The sequence below is a fragment of the Pongo pygmaeus genome, chromosome 4 (assembly GCF_028885625.2).
Source record: "Pongo pygmaeus isolate AG05252 chromosome 4, NHGRI_mPonPyg2-v2.0_pri, whole genome shotgun sequence".
NCBI classification, from domain to species: Eukaryota; Metazoa; Chordata; class Mammalia; order Primates; family Hominidae; genus Pongo; species Pongo pygmaeus.
This window is the reverse complement of record NC_072377.2, coordinates 145716153-145738829: the sequence shown is the minus strand read 5'-3', so window position 1 is coordinate 145738829 and position 22677 is coordinate 145716153. Positions and strand designations below refer to the sequence as shown.

Genomic DNA, 22677 nt, shown 5'->3' with positions numbered 1-22677 from the left:
CAAGATTCCATCTGTACAAAAAAAATACAAAAGAATTAGCCAGGCCGTGGTGGCCTGTGCCAGTGGTCCCAGCTACTCAGGAGGCTGAGGCAGGAGAATCACCTGAACCCAGGAAGTCAAGGCTGCAGTGAGCCATGATGGTGCCACTGCATTCCAGCCAGGTCAATGGAATGAGACCCTGTCTCAAAAAACATAAATAAATAAAATTAAATTAAGAAAACTAAAGAGCGACAGCAAGGCCCAGAGCATTATAAGACTCTTCCTCCACAACAGGATTATCAACAAAAGTAGTTACAGAAAAAAATTACTTAAGAAATTAATAATTTCCAATGTGACCACTTAAGTTTCATCATAAAGTAAATATTTGAAAAACTAATAAGGTTCTCCAGAACTGAAAATGGAGGGATAGCATCTTTTTCACCCTTTCTAAAGAACATTTTCAGAGAGAATAGTGTGATAAATGCACTACATTTTCGACCCAGATTCAGCAATACTCTTTATTTTTACTTTATGTTTTGATGCTGCCTAGATTTAAATTACATATACAATGACATTAGCTCTTAATACTTTAGTTTGCATATCCAAATAATTGAGAATATTGTCTTGAATAATACCATTATCACAGCAAAAATAGCAATAACTCCATTAATATAACATTTTGACCAAATAAATGAAAAACCAGAAAACACAGATTACATTTCCATGTCATTATACCCACTAATAAAGATTTTTAAAGAAACTGTGAGAAAAAAAAGCTATAATCATGCATGCAACTACAGTACAACCAAGAATTCACAAAAGATTATGCAAAAAGTACCATCAGCTTGCCAAGAATAACTAAAAATTAGAAATTTAAAATAAATTATTTTATTGAATGTTAAATCCAAAGCTATTTCGAAAGTTCTCGATTTCCCCCATATTCTTACCAGTGTCATGAACTTGAAAATTGGGGACAATCGGCTTCAGAAATTTGAACTCATTTGTCCCGGAACCTCCCGTCAGACACACCTCGTATTGGTAGCTCTGGGATAGGGTCCCGGTGCCGCTCACGTCCACCAGATGTCCTGGAAAGGGGCCCTCGGGCACCGAGCAGCGACCCACTGAGGCCTCCCTGCTCCTCCTGCACAGCCGCACCGCCACGAACAGGAGCACCGAAAAGAGGAAGAGCGACGACACCGAGGCCAACGCCACTACCAGGTAGAAGGTGAGCGAGTCGGCCTGGGCCTGGGTCGGGGCCGCCTCCGGGAGCGGCAGGTAGGGCTGGGAGAAGCCGTCCACCAGGAGCACGTGCAGCGTGGCGGTGGCCGAGCGCGGAGGCTCGCCGTTGTCCTTTACCAGCACCACCAGCCTGTGCTTGGCTGTGTCACGCTCGCTCAGCAGCCTGGCGGTGCGCACCTCGCCATTGTGCGCCCACACGCCGAACAGCCCGGGCTCCGTGGCCTTCAGCAACTGGTAAGACAGCCAGGCGTTCTGGCCCGAGTCGCCGTCCACCGCCACCACCTTGGTCACCAGGTAGCCCGGCTCGGCCGCCCGGGGCACCAGCTCGGTGCAGGGCGCGGAGCCGTTCTGCAGCGGGTACAGCACGAAGGGCGAGTTGTCATTGGCGTCCAGCACCAGCACGCGCACCAGCGTCTCGCTGCTCAGAGCCGGGGAGCCGCGGTCTGTAGCGCCCACGCGGAACTCGAACTCCTGCAGGGCCTCGTAGTCCAGCGACCTGAGGGCGAACAGGTGGCCGTTGTCTGCGTTGATGGAGACCAGGGAGGCGAGGGGCAGGTGCGGGTCCTGGGACGGCAGCAGCGAGTAGGTGACCTGGGCGTTGGTGCCTGAGTCTCTGTCTGTGGCGCTGATGCTGCCGATGTGCAGGGCGGGGCTGTTGTTCTCGCGGACGAACAGGGTGTAGGAGGTTTGGGTGAAGATGGGGGCGTTGTCATTGACGTCAGAGACCAGCACGGTTATGTTGTACTCGGTTTTCAGCCTGGGTGTCCCCAAGTCTGTGACGGTGATCGTGATGTTGTACTCGGCTTGGCTCTCTCTGTCCAGTGCTTTTTCAGAAACTAGAGTGAAAAAGTTCTTGAAGGTCGGTTTCAGGAAAAAAGGGAGGTTATCTTGAATAGAGCAAATCATCCTCCCATTGTCTCCAGAGTCTTGGTCTAGGATACTAAAAAGAGCTACTAGGGTCTCTGAGGCATTCTCTGGAATTCTCTTTGTAATCGACGATATGGTCACTTCTGGTGGGTTGTCGTTTATATCCATAACTTTAACTAGAAGGGTGCATTTTCCTGAAAGACCCCCACCATCTGTTGCCTGAATATTTATAGTATAGGACTGTATGACTTCAAAATCCAGAGGTGATCTCAAATTAACTTCCCCAGATATTGGATTAATTTCAAATGTTTTACGAATATCTTCTGATGCATGGAAAAATGTGTAAGATATTTTTCCATAGTTTCCTGCATCCAGATCCTTAGCTGAGATGGTGGCAATCCAGGAGCCAAGGGGTCTATCCTCGGGGACTTGCACCTCATAGAGACTCTGAGGAAACTCAGGAGCATTATCATTGATGTCCAACACCTTAATGAGAACCAAAGTTGTCCCAGACTTGGGCGGGGATCCACCATCCACTGCTGTGAGTGTTAATCTGAGTTCAGCTTCCTGTTCGTAATCTAAAGCTCTATCTAGGACCAGCTCTGGGTATATCCTTCTGTCACTACTGTCTGGAATTTTAATGTAGAAGTGAGAATTGGGGCTAATTGTGTAGTTTTGGAGACTGTTGCTTCCAACATCCAAATCTTGAGCACTCTCCATTAGAAATGTAGCTCCAACAGTGGTACCTTCTGATATTTTAATAAGTATTTCCTTGTCTAGGAATGTAGGGGAGTGATCATTTATGTCTTTGACACGCAGCTCAACCCGAAAAAACTGTAAAGGGTTTTCCAAAACCACCTGAAAATGCAGCACACAGGGCTCGGTGGAGCCACACAGCTCGTCTCGGTCTAGTTTCTCATTTAGGAGCAAATCCCCAGTCGGCAAATCAAGGTGCAAATACTTTTTATTATCATCAGACACTACCCGGGCTTCACGTGAAGACAGCTCCTCCACCCCCAGCCCTAGGTCCCTCGCTAGATTAGCCACAAAAGAGCCAATTTCTGTTTCCTCTGCCACAGAATAGTGTGCAGATTCAGTACCTGCCCGAGACAATCCCAGCAAAACAAGGAATATTAGAACTTGCCTTTTTCGCAGATTGAGTGCCCCTCTGATCTCCATGGTTCCTTTAGGGAATCTCTTGTGGAAAAATTGAAGCTCAGCCCTAATTTTGGAAGCTGAAGCTCCGGTTTTTAATAGGAACCCCCGGAGAGTGTATCCTCCAGCAGCTCTGTAGGCGAAGCTCCTTTAATGCCTGTCTTTTCAGTGGGTTGGATGCTTTCTGTTCTCCTGAATAGCGAAGCTCACCGTGCTAGCCTATGTACTGTTTTCGTCTTATCCTGTAGCGCCACCATGTGTCTCCATGTTTTTTTTTTTCCATTAAAAAAGTTTTCCTCTTTGAAAAAGTAATTCATAAATACATCCGGAACATTCGAAACAAATCCCAGACATCATTTTTTTTACCTTTAAATACTTTACTAAGTATTTTTAATAGATAAGGCCTTCTAAAAGATAATTGTAATATAACGTTCACAATCAACAACTTCAGCAATAATTCCTCGATGTAATTTATACTGCATTTGCTTTTCCCCAGTTCTCTCCAAAATGTCCTTTGCTGTTGGTTTGTTTGAATTTGAATCCTGAAAATGTCCATACACTGCATTATCACTGTTTTGAATGCACGACACTAAAGGATCTGTTAAAATATTCTGAACTGAAGAAATAATTTTTATTTAAGTCATTTCTTGAGTAATTACAATTATATTCTCTCCTTCACTCTTGTAAATACTTGTTGTCAGCTATAGTTGGTAATGTCATTACTTTTTCCCTTTTATATTTTAAAAATATAAACAAGGACATGGCACAAATAAGTTAGAGATAATTCTTGCTCTTATGGAGCTCACAAACTAGAAAAATTGGCAGACAAGTAAATGAAGTATGTCATAATGTATGCATTTACAAAAAGTAATATAGAAATACCTAGAAAAGACCTCTTGTACCTGGGAGGCTACATACCTTAGTGCTTAGGAATATGGGATCTGGAACAAAATTATCAATATTAGAATCCTGGTTATGTGACTCACTATCTGTAAGCTTGGGCAAGTTATAGATACCTTTGTTTCCTCACCTGTAAAATGGGGTAATAATAATATTTGCCTCCTATGATTATTATCATAGGCATCTAATGAACTAATATTTACAAAGTGGTTTGTAAGTGCTGGTTAAGTGTCTGTCAAAAATAAAATAATTAAGATCGAAGTCAGACTTTGGACATCAGTGAAAGCTTTCCTGAGGTAATGAATAATACATTGTGATCTGAAGGAACTAGCCAGGAGAAGGAGGAATATTTCAGATGGGCATTTTGAGGAACACAGAGAAGTGAAGTATGCCTTGGACTTTAAAAACCATAGAAGGGGAGGGTCTAACAATGAAATTAGGGTTAAAAGCATGGTGAGAACATGAATCATTATACAGGTCATATCATGCATTCTTGAATTTATCCTAAAGGTAATTCAAGTACAAAGATGAGTTTTAAACATCTGATTAACATGATTACATCTGCATTTTAAAAAATCAGTTTGGTTGCAGTATGGAAAATTAATTTCAGGGGGAATGACTGGAGAATCAAGGAGATCAGATAAGAGATGATGATCTGGATGAGGATAATGCCAGTGTGGATGGAGAGAAGAGGGATGAGTAGAAAGGTATGAGGAGATGAAATATTTCCAACTGTTGGTTGATAGGTTGCATGGGGAGAAAAAGGGGAAAGACTCAGAGATGATATCACATCTCTGGACTGGGCAACTGGATGACTAGTGGTGTCATTCACTAGGACAGGGAATGCTAAAAAAACATGATTGGGGTGGAAAAAGATGAAGTGTTCAGTTTTGAACATGCTGATATTGAGGTAAGTGCCTGTAGGATGTGTGTTTGTGTGTTTGTGTGTTTGTGTGGTGGTGAGGTGTGTGTGTGTGTGTGTTTGCATATAACCAAAGCATAGGAAATAAATCTGAGCTGGCCATACGAACTTTGGTGTGTGTGTGTGTGTGTGTGTGTGTGTATGTATATATATATGTAGCATATAGAGAGCATATATATAGAGCACATATATATATAGCATTCATGGTTTCAATCACTATATATATATATATATATATACCATGAATGCTCTAGGATAACCAAGCAAAAGTGTCTCAAATAAGTATAAAAGAGGCTTGGCACAGAACTCTAAGAAACATCTTCATTTAGAGGAGACAGGGCAAGCAGCACATTTGAAAAGATAAAGAAGGCTCGGAGTTCAAAATCATGAAATCAAAAGCAAATAGCATTTTAAGGAGATGAGGAAGATCAATGGCTGCAAATGCTTCAGAAAAGTCAAGAAAAATAAGTATGACAATTATCCATTGGGCTTAAAAAGATGGTTATTGTGGAGGATTCTGATAGATGTCTGACAAAATCTGTTTTCCCTTGCTTCTATAGTAATAGAACTGTACTCAGGTACGTGGCCATGAAGGTAGATTGCCCATCCCAGCCTCCCTTGTATTTGAGTGTGGCCAAGTGAATTAAGTTCTCACAGATGGATTGTGAGCAGAATTTCTGTCTGCCCCTTCCAGTTATAGAACAGAAATCATCTGGATATGCCTCTTTCTTCCGAGCGAGCTAGAACCCAGATGTGGCAGTGACCCAGCTACAGCCATGCAAATTATATTGCCATAGGGAATGTTGAAGAAATTACTTGAAAGAAAATTTGGTTTCAGAAGGACTGCGAGGATGAAAGCTGCCCTACCTACCTAATAATTTTTACATTGGTACTGTCATGTGAAAAAGAGAGACATGTTTAGAAGCCACTGTGTCATTGCATCACATTGGTTCCACAGTATAATCTTAACTTATACGGAAATATTTGATAAGATTTGCAATAGCAGTTTCAGTAGAATTGTTGTGATGAAAATTAGATTGTATTTCGGTGCAAAGTGAGAGGGATGAAGAAGCAAAAATGAGGTAGACCACTCTTTCAACAATTTTTTTTTTGAGACAGGGTCTCAGTCTATCACCCAGGCTCAGTGGCTCACTGCAGCCAGGCTCTCAAGAAATTTGTAAAGAATGAAAAGGCTGTAAAAGGAATAAGAAATACATTGGTATCTGGAGAAGAATTCAGACTCAGAGAGTGTTTTAAAGACTGGAGAAACTTGAATATATTTAAAATGCCAATGTGTAATGTTCAGTAGGGAAAGAGAAAATTAAGATACAGAAGGGATAATGCAAGTCACCTAGAAAGGTTGTTAAAGATGGGATCCAGGCAATGTATGAAGAGTTTGGATTTAGACCAGTGGGAGGGACCTCAGCAGGTGAAAAGTATAGATACGGATGCTGTTAAAGCTGTGGAGTAGGGGACAGGAAAATGAATTTCTAGCTGATGGATTCTATTTTCTCAATAAGGTATTAGGCAAGTTCATCTAATAAAAGGGGGTATCTAAGTGGTAGGGTAAGAAGTTTAAAGTAAGATAAGTAGGTTTAAAATAGTTGTTGTGGAGCGTAGAAGAGAAAGCTTGTTAGAAAAATTATAAAAGGAGTTCGTGGTCTCAGAAGCCAAATTAGGTTTGAATATTATACATTTATAGTGGCAATGGTATTGCTAATTTTGTAAGTTTGGTCTTATAGAGTGCAGCACCCCATGTGTAAGAGAGGAGGAGGACTATATTCATCTGGCTGGAGTTTCATCAGGTGGTTTTAGTGAAGGAAAATTGAACAAGGGAATTGAGAATATGGGCATGAGAGCAACTGGGAGTGGTACACCAGGAAATCAGCTGAATAGGAAGGAAATTAAAACAGGAGCGTTTGATAGGTAGTATCAGCATCATGGAATGGAGCTCCTGATAAGGTCAAAGACAAGATGTGATAGAAACAGCAGAATGAGAAGGTTATAGGCATAGACAATTGTGTTCTCAGAGGGAGATAGCTGAAATTATTATATCATAGAACAGTTTCTTGGTGGGGAAAAAGTACAATATGTAGCCAGGGCATTAATGACTGAATAACAGGAGTAGAGGTAAAGACTTAGGGACTGAGAGGCCATGTTGTTAGATTAATCAGTGGACCCAGGAGTGGTGGTAGAACTTGAAGCAGAAAGATAAAGAGAACAATGTGTTTGTAAGATAAAATGTTCTATGTCCCTTTTCCCTCCCATACTATTGCCTAAATCCAAAAAAAAAAAAAAAATACTGTTATTTGGTTTTTATTGTAAGGGTTTTCAGGAGAATCCATTCTGTAAGGCTGGGCCATCTCATGTGTCTCTATTTTCTAAGTGTCCTTTAACCCCCGCTAGATATAAAATTATGTCCTAATTTACTTACAACCTATAGTTTTTTCATATAAAATTGGCTGATACAGCTTGATTCCTATGCACTGTTTTAAGTATAACTATAAATGAGGTCTTTGAAGCATATGAGCAAAATTCATTTTTAGCAATACATTCTAGGAGAATTGGTTGGTTATATGTATCTGGGCATTTGAGCTCCTGAATGCCTGGTCACTCTTCATTAGAGCCAGGAAACTCATAGTTCTTTTTATAAAGAGAGGAGTCCTGCTGCTCATATATCTAGAAAAACTGGAAGTAACAGGACAAGTACTTGGCCCTTTTCTCCACTGTTGCACCAGCGAGATTTTCTGTCTGAGTTGTTTGAACTACTCTTTCCCACTCCACCAGTAGATATAAGAAGATCACAGGGAAGCTGCTAGAACAACTCCCACCTTTGGAGGCCAGGAGTTCAACAGCCTGGGCAACATGATGAGAACCTATCTCTACAAAAATTTTTTTAAAATAGCTGGGGGTGCTACTCGGGAGACTGAGGCAGCAGAATGGCGGGAACCCAGGAGGCGGAGCTTGCAGTGAGCCGAGATCGCGCCACTGCACTCCAGCCTGGGTGACAGAGTGAGACTCCGCCTCAAAAACAAAATAAAACAAAAAACAAACAAACAAACAAAATAGCTGGGGGTGGTGGCATGTGCCTGTGGTCCCAGCTACTTGGGAGGCTGCGGCAGGAGGATTGCTTGGGCCCAGGAGGTCAAGGCTTCAGTGAGCTATGATTGCACCACTGCACTCCAGCCTAGGTGACTGAGACCCTGTCTCTAAAAAATAAACAAAGAAAGAAAAAAGAAAAGAATAATTACTCAGTTGACACAGCTCAACAGAACCGGTAGTGAAATCTTAGCAAGAAGTATAAACATTAGGTTGTCTTAGATATGCTATTAAAAGAGATTGCACTTCTTGGCATTATCAACTGATTAATACCCACTCCCTCTACAATGTTAAGATAAAGTTTTAAAATATCTTCAAGAAGCAGTTGAGGCCAGGTGCTCATACCTGTAATCATAGCACTTTGGGAGGCTGAGGCAGGCAGATTGCTTGAGCTCACGAGTTCGAGAGCAGTCTGGGTAATATGATGAAACCTTGCCTCTACTAAAAATGCAAAAATTAGTGGGTGTGGTGGCCTGGGCCTGTAGTCCTGGGTACTAGGGAGGCTGAGGTGGGAGGATCACTTGAGCCCAGGAGATGGAGGTTGCAGTGAGTGGAGATCACACCACTGCACTCCAGCCTGGGTGACAGAACAGGACCCTGTCTCAAAAAATAAAATAAGAGAAGCAACTGAGTCTAGTCTGTGGCACTGGAAGTAGTCATTTTACTCATCCCCATGAATTTCCTCTTTTCCATGCTTTCTCTCTCTCTCATACACACGCTTGTTTTGCCTCTATACTTTTACTCATTTTGTTATTCTACATTTTTCTCCCACAACATAGACTTTAGACTTTTTGATAAAAGTCATGGAAAATCTCCTCCTCCAACCTTGAAGTCTTTTTCTTGCGTAGTGTGTCAGATCCTTAAAGGTAAGAGTGGTTTAACATGAGACAAAGCTACTCCCCTACAATGGTTTGAAAAATTTTTAAAAATTAGAACCCTAAGGGACTATCTTTTGATACTATCAAAGTTCAACATCTGGCATACTTTTATATGTCTGAGAAAAGTGGTTTTCAAACTTTGGGTTACTACCAATTAGTATACCATGAAATAAATTTAGTGGATCATGACCACATTTGAAAGTTGAATAGAATGAAATATATAGGTAATTTCAAATTACGTCATAAAAAGACTAAGCATTGTTCACAAGCATTTCTTTCTATTAAGCCTGTGTGTTTCAAAATATGTAAAATATAATCTTAGCTATTGGTTGCAGTAAAAAAAGTTTGAAAAATAGTTTCTGGTGTATATACGTTAAATTATATGATAGTACAGGCAAAAATTTTTACACATTAACACACAATTCCAATTTATGCTATACGAATTATTATTTGGGCACAGGCATCTGCATTCAACTAGATTACATTAGAGCTTTGTGACATTAATTAAAAAATTATAGCTTCATATTCCCAGATTCTGTGATTGGCTACAATATTAATGTGCCTGCACAATCCTCTCCAGCATGAATGAGGAAAGGATACTAAAAAAGTGGTCTTCTGACCCTTTCGAATCAAGTGATAACACTTAGAGTTGTATCATAGGATATAGGTTTTCTGGTTTATTTTTGAAAGCAAAAAGCATATTTAAAGGTTGACTAAAAACACACTGGATTTAAAAAAAAGAAAAATGATATGTCTGAATAGCAATCATTATTTTAAGACTGAAAAAAAGAGAGAATCAAATAAAGAAATGCTGGAAATTTTGAATCACTTCCAAATTGCTCTATTTAATTTTACCATAAGCATAATCGTGGGTGAAGTTCAACTAAAGACAGGGGCATGAAAAAAAAATGTGATTTGGTATTGCTCTTTAGGGAGGCAAATTAATTACAAATTAAGACCATCTAGGTTAAAGAATGAATTACCATCTTTTAAGAACCAGGAATAAAGGTAAATGTTCGCTTTAAAGCAAAGGGAAAAAGAACATGAGAAAAATCAAGAGTAAATCAGTAGAATATTAAATACACACAAATTGGGGGAAATAAACATTGGCATAGGAATGCCACAAAATAAAATACCTATGGAATATAAAAGTCGACTATGGTCACTGAATATTGAGTCCAAAGTTATTGGGGAAGGTAGAATTTCCCTGTATTTATTTCCCAGGGCACTGGGGAGGGAAGTTGGGGATAATCGGCTTCAGGAACTTGGACTCATTTGTCCCTGAACCTCCTGCCAAACACACCTCATACTGGTAGCTCTGAGATAGGGTCCCGGTGCCGCTCACGTCCACCAGATGCCCTGGAAAGGGGCCCTCGGGCACCAAGAAGCGACCCACCGAGGCCGCCCTGCTCCTCCTGCACAGCCGCACCGCCACGAACAGGAACACCAAGAAGAGGAAGAGCGACGACACCGAGGCCAACGCCACCACCAGGTAGACGGTGAGCGAGTCGGCCTGGGCCTGAGCCGGGGCCGCCTCCGGGAAAGGCAGGTAGGGCTGAGAGAAGCCGTCCACCAGGAGCACTTGCAGCGTGGCGGTGGCCGAGCGCGGAGGCTCGCCATTGTCCTTGACCAGCACCACCAGCCTGTGCTTGGCTGCATTGCGCTCGCTCAGCAGCCTGGCTGTGCGCACCTCGCCATTGTGCGCCCACACGCCGAACAGCCCGGGCTCCGTGGCCTTGAGCAGCTGGTACGACAGCCAGGCGTTCTGGCCCGAGTCGCCGTCCACCGCCACCACCTTGGTCACCAAGTAGCCCGGCTCGGCCGCCCGGGGCACCAGCTCGGTGCAGGGCGCGGAGCCGTTCTGCAGCGGGTACAGCACGAAGGGCGAGTTGTCGTTGGCGTCCAGCACCAGCACGCGCACCAGCGCCTCGCAGCTCAGCGCCGGGGAACCGCGGTCTGAGGCGCCCACGCGGAACTCGAACGCCTGCAGGGCCTCGTAGTCCAGCGACCTGAGGGCGAACAGGTGGCCTTTGTCTGCGTTGATGGAGACCAGGGAGGCGAGAGGCAGGTGCGGGTCCTGGGGAGGCAGCAGCGAGTAGGTGACCTGGGCGTTGGTGCCTGAGTCTCTGTCTGTGGCGCTAACACTGCCGATGTGCAGGGCGGGGCTGTTGTTCTCGCGGACGAACAGGGTGTAGGAGGTTTGGGTGAAGGCGGGAGCGTTGTCATTGACATCGGCGACCAGCACGGTCATATTGAGCTGTGTTTTCAGCATAGGGGTCCCCAAGTCAGTGACAGTGATAGTGATGTTGTATTCCGCTCTGCTTTCTCTGTCTAGTGGTCTCTCCGTTAGTAGGGTGTAAAAGTTTTCCGCGGATTTCAGGAGGAAGGGTAGATCCTCCTGAATGGAGCAACTTATTTTCCCATTTTCTCCTGAATCAAGATCTGAAACACTGAAAAGTGCAACCACAGTTTCAGGCGCGTTCTCAGGTATTGGGCTGGTAAATGCAGACATGGTAACTTCTGGGGCATGGTCGTTCACGTCTATCACTTGAATCAGAACGGTGCATTTTCCAGAAAAGGTTCCAGCATCTCTTGCCTCAATATTGACTTCATAGGACTGAAGTTTTTCGAAATCGAGTTGTTTTTTTAGTTCAATTTCTCCTGTCAAGGGATTGATCTTAAAGGTTTTGCCAATCTCGTCTGAAGCTTGGAAAAGGGAATAGGAAATCTCTCCGTTGACTCCTGTGTCTGCATCCGTGGCAGAGACCTTCACAACCAGGAAGCCTACTGGACTGTCCTCAGAGATCTGCACCCTATAGAAAGGCTGCTCAAATTCAGGGGCATTATCGTTGACATCCAGGACTTCGATGTAGACCTGAGCAGTGCCAGATCTGGGCGGAGAGCCACCATCCAGTGCTGTGAGTGTTAACCTGAGCTCAGCTTCTTCCTCTCGGTCCAGCGCTTTGTCCAGCACCAGCTCTGGGTATTTCCTGCCATCACTGCGTTTGCGGGTGAGGACCCGAAAATAGGAGTTGGGGCTGATTATATAGTTCTCAATATTGTTTTGGCCTACATCTAAGTCTTCAGCATTCTTCAGAGGAAACGCAGTCCCAGGAGGACTGCTCTCTGACACTTTCACCAACATTTGTTTGTCCAGAAATACTGGAGAGTGGTCGTTTATGTCTATTACTTGTAGCTCAGCTTGAAAAAACTCGAAGGGACTCTCTAGCAACACTTGGAAACGTAGCACACAGGGCTCTCTGTGACCGCACAGATCCTCACGGTCCAATTTCTCATTTAGCAACAAATCTCCGGTCTCCTGATTGAGCTGCAACTGTAGTTTGTTCCCTCTGGAAACAACCCTAACCCCCCGCCTGGAGAATTCCGTCTGCTCCAGACCCAGGTCCTTTGCTAAATTGGTGACAAAGGAGCTGCCCTCAGTTTCCTCTACCATAGAATAGCGTCTAGGTTCCGCCAAGCCAACCAGAGATAAGCCCAAAAGGAAAAAGGAAAAAACGACTTGCCTTTGTCTGCAAATGAGCTTCCCGCTGGCCTCCATTGTTCCTCCTTCAGCTTGCTGGGAGGACGGTTCTGTGGGACTGTAAAGTCCCCAGTATCTGAGGCTGTGGTTATTCCACAGCCACCTCAGAAATATTCCAGTGAGTAGTCCTCTCCAGAGGACCCAGCCGTTCTCTCTTTGGCATCCAAGCTTCCCGTGGACTTCCAGGTTCTGCTGCTTTTTGCCGGTTAATGTAGCTGCAGCTGCGGTTCTGGTTTGTACCTTCTTGTCCTGCAGCGCCACCACGCGTCCTCACAGGATCTTACATTTTGTGGGATGATGATAGATGTAATATTCCCAACTCTGCCTGTATGCACCCCGGGACTATGTAAGGTTACAACACCACCGTTAATATCGCCGGACGTTAGTGAGCAGACAACTGCCCGAAGCAGAAATTGCATTAGTCTTTCAACAATGCTAACTGAGCTTTGGGCAAAAAGGAAATATTTAGGTAACAGTCTAGCGTGGCAAAAAGAATATATGCAGAAAATTTCAAATGTAATTGCAGTTAACATGGACAACATTTAGATCTTTATAGTTTTATTTCCATGAACCATAGGAATAATTAGTAGCTGTGAACCTCGAACGAATTATTTAATCTCTCTGCTTTAGTTTGCTCCTCTGTAAAGTGAGGATAAGAACAGCACCTACCACATAGGGCTGTTGTGAATTCCCCACCTTAAACATGAGGAATCTAATGCAAATAGATATTAACCTTAAAAATAAACTGTATACCAAGTATAAAGCAATTTGATGCCATCAAGTAGCTGAGTCTTGATGGCATAAATCCATCATAAGTCTGGCATAAATCCATCATAATTCTAGCATAAATCCATTACTATAACTAGAAAAACACTTCAAAATTCAAATGGTAGAAGAATACAGGAGCGTGACTATCTCAGGTAGAGAGGTTATGTCCAGTAATGAAGGGAAATGAACAAGGAAAGACTGGAGAGTTTGTCTAAATAGAGGCAATATCTGTAACAGCAGTGGTGATTTTGTTTCTGGGAAGGATGTCCTTTTTTATTACCTCCACTTCTAACAGCATCAATTAAAGAAATCATTTTGAAATTTTTCAAATCTCATAAAAGAGAGGAGTATAATGAACCTCCAAGGACTCAATACTAGCTTCAACTATTATCAATGTTTTGCCATAATTCTTGACTCTATTCCTTCAACATTTTCACATCCCAGACAAACTGAATTTTCACCCACAAATATGTCATTATACATTTCTTTAAAAGCATCATGACTTTAAATGACTCTAAAAATATGCTTAAGTACAATGTCGTTATCACACCTAAAAATCAAGTTAACATTATTTAATACCCATCTATATTCAAATTCTTCCAAGTTTTTCAAAGTCATTGCTGTTGTTTCAATCAAGATCCAGACAAGATCCACACATTATATTTGAGTGGTAGACCTCTTAAGATTTTTCCTTGTGTAAACTTCACTCCTCTTATTTTTTGTGCCATTTATTTGTCAGAGAAATTGGATAATTTTACCCTGAGACCATGAAAGCAATTTTAGATTTTACTACTGTGAGTTATTTTTGTCCTTAGATTCTATCCCACCAGTGATATGCAGTAATACTAGCTTTATTAGAGTTACCAGCACTAGTTTATAATATATTTAGAACACAACTATGAAAAAATTACCTATTTTAAAAATAAGAATCGGTTATATATTTTTAACAAACAATGCTTCTCCTTAACTCCCCAAAATTTCTAAAAATTTAATGATCATCTGTATTTCTCTTTGATATTACACATTTAATTCTATTCTTTTTCTTAAATTTTCCTGATTCAGCAGTGCAGTATAGGTAAGAAAAACTGCTAAAAACAAACTCTCAAATCAGGAAAATATATTACAAATGTAAGTATGGATGACTCTGGAAATATACTACAATGTAAAGAAAATAATTAACTAATAATGCAATCAAAATTATGTACTATTCCTAATCAGGACCATTAATCTTTTCTGTGAAATGAAAGTTATGTGTTCAGGAGACAACGAGAAGGCACAGGTTGCTCTTTCAATTTTGTTTTTTACTTAAGATTTGGACAGATCAGAGCATTAGTAATAATAGCTGAAAATTTACCCAGAAAAGCAAGATTACTGGTTTACAAGAAAATGAAATCATAAAGATTATTTCTAAATAAAGATTGAACAGTAGTATGAATACGATAAAAACTTTTCTTCTCTTTAGTTAGGCAGAAACTTGCCAGGTGATATCCAATGACGAAAACAGTATAGAATGGGAGCAAAGTCACTGAGTCAGAGTCTGACAGATCTAGGATGGATGCTCAGTTTTGTCACTTATTAGTTAGTGGACCTTAGTGAACTTACTGAATCTCTAAGACCGTCTATTTGGTCATTCCTAAAATACCATGTCACATATGTTTCTTATGAGATTAAAAGTGTGAAAATAGTGTATGATTCATAAAACAAGTGTTTTTTTTTAAATAAAGTTTAAAAAGGTACACTACAATCTATGCTTTTGAAACTAGGGTAGGTATACTCAAACAGCATTCTAATCAACTCAGAAAACGAAAGTCACAGTAAATATTGAAAACAATGGAAAGCAATTTAAAATATCTCAAACAAGACTTACCACTTCATAGACTTTATATTAAGCATAATTACTTGACATAAAACATTACACATGTACATTTCCTGCTTTGTGAAGGGTTCTTGGTACTAAATCTGGATCCTTTTCTATGTAAAGAAATTTATTTCTTGAATTGAAGAGTACGTATTTGAAGTGATCAAAAATACTACTTTACAGGCACCTCACGATAAGTTCCTAATTATAAATGTATTCATAAACACAGGATTTATTTTTCATTCTTTATCAGAAACCCAAATTATTCTGAAATGGGGGATTTTCTTCGACTTCCCTACCTGTGCTCTGGGGTAGGAAGTTGGGGATAATTGGTTTCAGAAATTTGAACTCATTTGACCTGGAGCCTCCAGTCACACACACCTCATACTGGTAGCTCTGGGACAGGGTCCCGGTGCCGCTCACGTCCACCAGATGTCCTGGAAAGGGGCCCTCGGGCACCGAGCAGCGACCGACTGCGGCCTCCCTGCTCCTCCTGCACAGCCGCACCGCCACGAACAGGAGCACCGAAAAGAGGAAGAGCGACGACACCGAGGCCAACGCCACCACCAGGTAGACGGTGAGCGAGTCGGCCTGGGCCTGGGCCGGGGCCGCCTCCGGGAGAGGCAGGTAGGGCTGGGAGAAGCCGTCCACCAGGAGCACTTGCAGCGTGGCGGTGGCCGAGCGCGGAGGCTCGCCATTGTCCTTGACCAGCACCACCAGCCTGTGCTTGGCCGCGTCGCGCTCGCTCAGCAGCCTGGCTGTGCGCACCTCGCCATTGTGCGCCCACACGCTGAACAGCCCGGGCTCCGTGGCCTTGAGCAGCTGGTACGACAACCAGGCGTTCTGGCCCGAGTCGCCGTCCACCGCCACCACCTTGGTCACCAGGTAGCCCGGCTCGGCCGCCCGGGGCACCAGCTCGGTGCAGGGCGCGGAGCCGTTCTGCAGCGGGTACAGCACGAAGGGCGAGTTGTCGTTGGCGTCCAGCACCAGCACGCGCACCAGCGCCTCGCTGCTCAGCGCCGGGGAGCCGCGGTCTGTGGCGCCCACGCGGAACTCGAACTCCTGCAGGGCCTCGTAGTCCAGAGACCTGAGGGCGAATAGATGGCCGTTGTCTGCGTTGATGGAGACCAGGGAGGCGAGGGGCAGGTGCGGGTCCTGGGACCGCAGCAGCGAGTAGGTGACCTGGGCGTTGGTGCCTGAGTCTCTGTCTGTGGCGCTGATGCTGCCGATGTGCAGGGCGGGGCTGTTGTTCTCACGGACGAACAGGGCGTAGGAAGTTTGGGTGAAGGCGGGGGCGTTGTCATTGATGTCGGAGACCAGGACGGTTATGTTGTGCTCGGTTTTTAGCCTGGGGGTCCCCAAGTCGGTGACGGTGATGGTGATGTTGTACAAGGCTCTGCTCTCTCTGTCCAGTGGTCTCTCTGTTTCCAAAGTGTAGTAATTATTTACCGAAGATTTTAGCACGAATGGGATGTCTTCTGGGATAGAACAAACCATCTTTCCATTGTCCCCAAAGTCTCTGTCTCGTATCCTGAAAACCATAACCACAGTCTCTGGAGTGTTTTCTGGGATTGGACTGGTAATTGATGACACAGTGATTTCAGGAGCATTGTCATTTACATCCATCACCTGAATTCTGACTGTAGATTTTCCAAAAAGTCCTCCCCCATCTGTGGCTTGAATGATTATTGAGTATGACTCAATTGCTTCAAAATCCAAAGGTGCTGTTAAAGTAATGTCTCCAGACTTTTGATTAATTTCAAATGTCCTGCGAATATCTTCTGAAGCATGGGAAAAGGCATAGGATAGTTCACTGTTTGTTCCAGAGTCTAAATCCCAGGCTGAGACGGTCACAACCAGGGAGCCAAGGATGCTATTCTCCAGAATCTTCACCTCATAAAAAGCCTGCTCAAACTCAGGGGAGTTGTCATTACTATCTACAACCACCACCCTGACCAAGGCAGTTCCAGACCTGGGAGGGGACCCGCCATCCAGAGCAGTGAGGATGAAACTGAGCTCCGGGCGCTCTTCATAATCCAGCGCCTTGTCCAGAACTAACTCAGGGTATTTCCTATTGTCTGGATTGACTCTTATTTTAACGTGGAAATGAGAGTTGGGGCTTATTGTGTAGCTTTTTACAGCATTGATTCCTACATCTAAATCCTTTGCACTTTCTAGTAAGAACACAGCACCAACAGGACTGTTCTCTGGGATTTCTAAGAGCATTTCTTTTTCCAAGAAGACGGGAGAGTGATCATTTATATCCCTGACGTGGAGCTCAATTTGTAAAAATTGCGTGGGGTTTTTCATTAACACTTGGAAATACAGCACACAAGGCTCATTGGAGCCACAGAGCTCCTCCCTGTCTAGCATTTCGCTCAGGAGCAAATCCCCAGTGTTTGTGTCCAGCTGCAAACACTCTTTGTTATCATTAGAAACCACCCGAGCCCCCCGCGAAGACAGCTCACTCACCTCCAGTCCCAGGGTCTTTGCCAAATTTCCTACAAAGCTCCCGCTCTGCAATTCCTCCATCACCAAAAAGTTCCCAGTTTCAGAGCCCGCCTGAGACATTCTCAGGAAAACAAAGAAAAGCAGGACTTGCCTTATCTGCAGAGTGCCTGCCCCTCCGTTTTCCATAGCTTCTTTTCCAAAACCCCAAAATCTTCTTGCAGAATTGCCTCAGCGCCACTTCGCAGTTGTGGGAAACTTGCCTCTGATCTGTCTACCAAATCCTCGGAAGCCTTAAGATTTTAACCTTGTTGAATGGCTTCTAGGTTCTCCCTTAAAGGATTGTTCTTTCTGTCTTCCCTGTTCTGCGAGTGTACTGGATAACAGGGTCTACAACATCCTCCAGGGTAATTTTTTTCTTGATATTATCCTGCAGCGCCACCACGCGTCTCCACAGATTTTCACAGTTTGATGAACACTACCTAAATTTTATTTACATAAATGTCCTCCAGAAGCAAATATTGCGTTTAAATAATTCCTTCTAAGTAATTAAAAATATATTATATCTTCCATAATACTCGTTTCATATTCTTCATAGTTTATGATGATGATTTTGTTTTAAAGCATTTATTCAGTGTCTTTCCCCACTCTTCTCACAACCAAGTGTGCTCGATTGTGGTGAATACAGATACAAGATGTGATCCCTGGCCCCCAGGAATTCGTAGTGTTTCTGAGACAATTGTAAGCCTGAAACAAGCAGGGTATAACTGATTGTTGAGCTGAATGAAATTCTATTACTACTTGGCTTTCCTTACGTGATAAGGGAAAGGAAAGGTCATCTCAGAAGTCCTTTCTGAAGTTATGAAACTGGATTAACCATGAGATGAAGCATATATAGGTCATTACAACAGCATAAAAAGGCATTTCTGTAGATTTCCTTAATAGCAATGAATTGTGAACAGGTAGAAAATGAAGCAAGAGATTGGGTTGGAACATACTATGTAAACCTATCATTTAGTTCCAGTTTTTCATAATTTACAAAAAAAATTCATAAGTACACAAGCATGAGCAAGTTAGTTTAATTTAAAGCAGACTCTTACTCCTAAAGCTGGTTTGCCTTAGGTTCTCAAAATTTATTGTAGCCACAACTGTAGCTATCTGTTTTCTCTTTCAGCCGAGGAAGAGAAAGTAACAGTCTATCCCTAAACATAGAACAAAAACCTAACTTTCACTCTGATCAGACCAAGTAAGATCATGTGTTTGCCACTGAAGCAATCATTGTTTCAAGAGGTATAGAATTATAGTTGGAGATTTTAGTCCTAGAATCTAAAGACCCGTCTCTGGCCATTACTTTGTTTTAATCCTGTCTGGGACCACCTCTTAAGCTCGGGAAGGTTTCAGTCCTAGCCAAAGTACATCATTGGTACATAATGAGGGAGATTGTTTGCAATAGATGCTAAGGGCTCATCAGTGATGTTCACTATAGAAAGTCTCAAAGTGCACTAAGAATGGATGGAAGAAGAATCCAACAAGTCTGCATTTTAAAATGTTAAATTCAATTAATATTCTTAAAAATGTAAGCTGGATACATGGTTGAAATAGTAATTGGTACAGAAGGGTAAAAGTTGAAAAGTAGATGGATTGACCACACACAATTAACCTCTCTTTTTAAAAAAATATGCACTAAAATGACAGAAAAGTAATTAAAATGGTAGGAACTAACAAAGATTAAGAATACACAAGTGAACACACATGTTTTTCTATGACAGAAAGCAGGTGGAAGAGCAATTAACTTAGCAGTTCCAAAAAATGCCCCTAAAGTAAAGTTCCTGCATTGAAGATACTCACAAGAAACATAATCTCTTTTAAGCACAAGATCTGGAGGAACCAGATGTTTAAGAAGACTGAAGTCAGCTAAGGATGGAAAAAAGTTATTAGTTGGAAGTATGTGTAGAGGATAATTGAATTCTCTGTTCTTCTCATCACCCTACATAGACAGAAACATAACTCACAGCCAGAAAATACAAAGTTTATTCTCTGGAGAAATTTAATGGGACTTTCTCTAGTCTTGAGGATCTAGGCACAGCTGATCACAAGTGTGAGATGTCAAACTGAAAATAGGGAGAGTAAGCAAACCTTTGCATTTTGCACGGTGAGACTTCTAATCCCTTTTCATGCAATACTCTTTGACTGTAGGACACAAGGTATATGCCTGACACCTAGTCTATCCCCACACAGTGGGTATTGTAGAATTCTAACCTGGAGAATATGAAAGCCCCAAATGTAGTGTTTCTGAGACAATTGTAAGCCTGAAACAAGCAGGGTATAACTGATTGTTGAGCTGAATGAAATTCTATTACTACTTGGCTTTCCTTACGTGATAAGGGAAAGGAAAGGTCATCTCAGAAGTCCTTTCTGAAGTTATGAAACTGGATTAACCATGAGATGAAGCATATATAGGTCATTACAACAGCATAAAAAGGCATTTCTGTAGATTTCCTTAATAGCAATGAATTGTGAACAGGTAGAAAATGAAGCAAGAGATTGGGTTGGAACATATTATATAAACCTATCATTTAGTTCCAGTTTTTCATAATTTACAAAAAAAATTCATAAGTAAATGAAGACACATATTAATATTTGGCATCTCATAAGGTAATAGACTTATCCTAGCATGATTACATTAGAATGACGCCTTGCCATCAACAGGTACTGTTCGCTCACAGAGTTGATTGTCAGCATTTTGATATATCATCCTTCTAAAATACGAGAAGATAGCCAAGGCATTTGACGAAATGCCTGTAACATAACATAGAAAGACCAAAACTACCACCATCACTACCACCAAGAAAAAAAAAAGAACAATAATATAGAAAGCAGAAGAAAGCCTTTGAAAATGTCTGGTTAATATTCTCAGAGAAAGAAAATCTAATAAAAGCTAATACTTATTTAGTATTTACTCTATGCTACTCATTGTTCTAAGTGCCTCATAATGCATTTATCCATTTAATCTAAATAGTAACTGTATGAAGTATGTATTTATCCACTTAATCTAAATAGTAACTGTATGAAGTACGTATTCCTATCGTAAGATGAAGACTAGATTAGGACTTCAGTGCTTTTTACTAGCTATATTACCTTGGACAAGTTCTTAACTCCCCTTAGACTCACTTTCACTTCTAAAATGGATATATAATAACGATACTGCATAATGTATTTTTAAAGAAAAGATTAATTATAAATGAGAGAAAATATTACATTTATAAATCTATGACAGGATACCATGAAAAACATTCAGAGAACTAAAAACAACTCTTAAAAGTAAATATTTTTCAGTCATAAAGAAAAACTTAAATGTAAAACATTGAGTGATTAAGTAAATTGTCCAAAAAATGGAATGAGAGGCAAAGAGAAAATAAAAAAGGAAAAATGGCTTACAGTCTTATAGAGTCAATCTAGGAGGTCTAATATTTAACTGAGATTTTCGTTGAATTGAGAATTCAGAAAACTCAGGGGAGAAATTATGAGTAAAACATACCAAGAAAATTCCTTCTAAAAAATTGTTTTTGTGTAGAGATAGGTTCCCACTATGTTGCCCAGGGTGGTCTCAAACTCGGCGCCTCAAATAATCCTCCTGCCTCAGCTTCCCAAAGTACTGAGATTGCAAGTGTGAGTCACCATGCCCAACAACAATTTCTCAGAAATAAAATTGATAGTCTGAACATTAGCCAAGGGGTCTAGCACATGCCTGTAGTCCCAGTGACTTGGAAGGCTGAGGCAGAAGTAGCTCTTGAGTTAGAGGCTGCAGGGTGCTGTGACTGTGCCTATGAATAGCCACTGCACTCCAGCCTGGGTAACACAGTGAGACATCATCTTTAAAAAAAAAAAAGATAAACACGACATAGCCATATGACCAGATTAATCAATAAAGAGCCAGTACTAAGGTATTTTCAGAAGACCAGGGGAATTTTTTTCAATGCTCCCAGAAAGAAAGAAAAAAAGAGGGGGAATTGCATAAAAAGACATAGGAATCAGAATGGAATCAGTCTTCTGAACAGCAATTCTATATGCAGTCAATAAAAGGAGCAGTGCTTTTGAAATCTGAGGGAAAATTATTTTAAACCTAGAATGTTATGCCCAAACTATCAATCAAATAAAAAAAAAACAAAGCAATCTCTCAAAAAGTTTAACTTCCTCTGTATCCATTTTTATGAAGGTAGTGAGAGATGTGCATCAACAAAATAAGTGAGTAAACTAAGAAAGAAGAATATCCTGGATCTTATAAAAGAGGACCAACAAAGAAAAATAGGGTGACAGCCTATAGAGCAACCAGTATGAATGAAGTAGAGATCTGGGTGCAAGATCACCAAGAAATAAACATAATTGATAGGTATCTGATATATTTGAATATTTTGAGAAGAAAGAGATTCAAATTAGAGAATGCAAAGAAACTAATATTAGTAAATGGAAAATTATGTAAGTACAAACAATTTTCAGTTCTAGGAAAAATGTTTCTCAAGAAAGGAAATTTAATCACACTACACTAATGTGTATTTTGAAGAAAGCTTAGTAATATGGACACTATTAGTTTAACTTAAAAAAAACTGTAGGCTGGACACGGTGGCTCACTCCTGTAATCTCAACACTTTGGGAGGCTGAGGCAGGTGGATCAGCTGGGGTCAGGAGTTCAAGACGAGCCTGGCCAACATGGTGAAACCCCATCTGTACTAAAACTACAAAACTAGCCAGGTGTGGTGGTGGGTGCCTGTAATCCCAGCTACTCGGGAGGCTGAGGCAGGAGAATCACTTGAACCTGGGAAGCAGAGGTTACAGTGAGCTGAGATCACACCACTGTACTCCAACCTGGGTGACAGAGTAAGATTATGTCAAAAAAAAAAAAAACTGTAACAATTTTATTGGGAGAATAGGAGAAAGGGAATGTGCAGTGCTTATATTGGTTTACATTAGTTGGAAAGAAAGTTAAATCTTTTTTAAAAAATACATAGCAAGAAGTGATTAAAAT

General features: G+C 41.7%; 3 protein-coding genes across 3 annotated transcripts; all 3 read right to left on the bottom strand.

Moving 5' to 3' along the window:
- Nucleotides 1-470: 470 nt before the first annotated feature.
- Nucleotides 471-9367, bottom strand: LOC129037315 (protocadherin beta-14). Its single transcript, XM_054489303.2, has one exon. The coding sequence runs from the start codon at nt 3262-3264 to the stop codon at nt 868-870; it is 2397 nt and encodes a 798-aa protein (XP_054345278.1). The 5' UTR covers nt 3265-9367; the 3' UTR covers nt 471-867.
- An 856-nt stretch (nt 9368-10223) lies between these two features.
- On the bottom strand, nt 10224-16152 carry PCDHB13 (protocadherin beta 13). Its single transcript, XM_054489301.2, has one exon. The coding sequence runs from the start codon at nt 12596-12598 to the stop codon at nt 10253-10255; it is 2346 nt and encodes a 781-aa protein (XP_054345276.1). The 5' UTR covers nt 12599-16152; the 3' UTR covers nt 10224-10252.
- Nucleotides 14629-20808, bottom strand: PCDHB12 (protocadherin beta 12). Its single transcript, XM_054489300.2, has one exon. It carries the CDS (start codon nt 17841-17843, stop codon nt 15456-15458), a length of 2388 nt encoding a protein of 795 aa, XP_054345275.1. The 5' UTR covers nt 17844-20808; the 3' UTR covers nt 14629-15455.
- Nucleotides 20809-22677: the final 1869 nt, after the last annotated feature.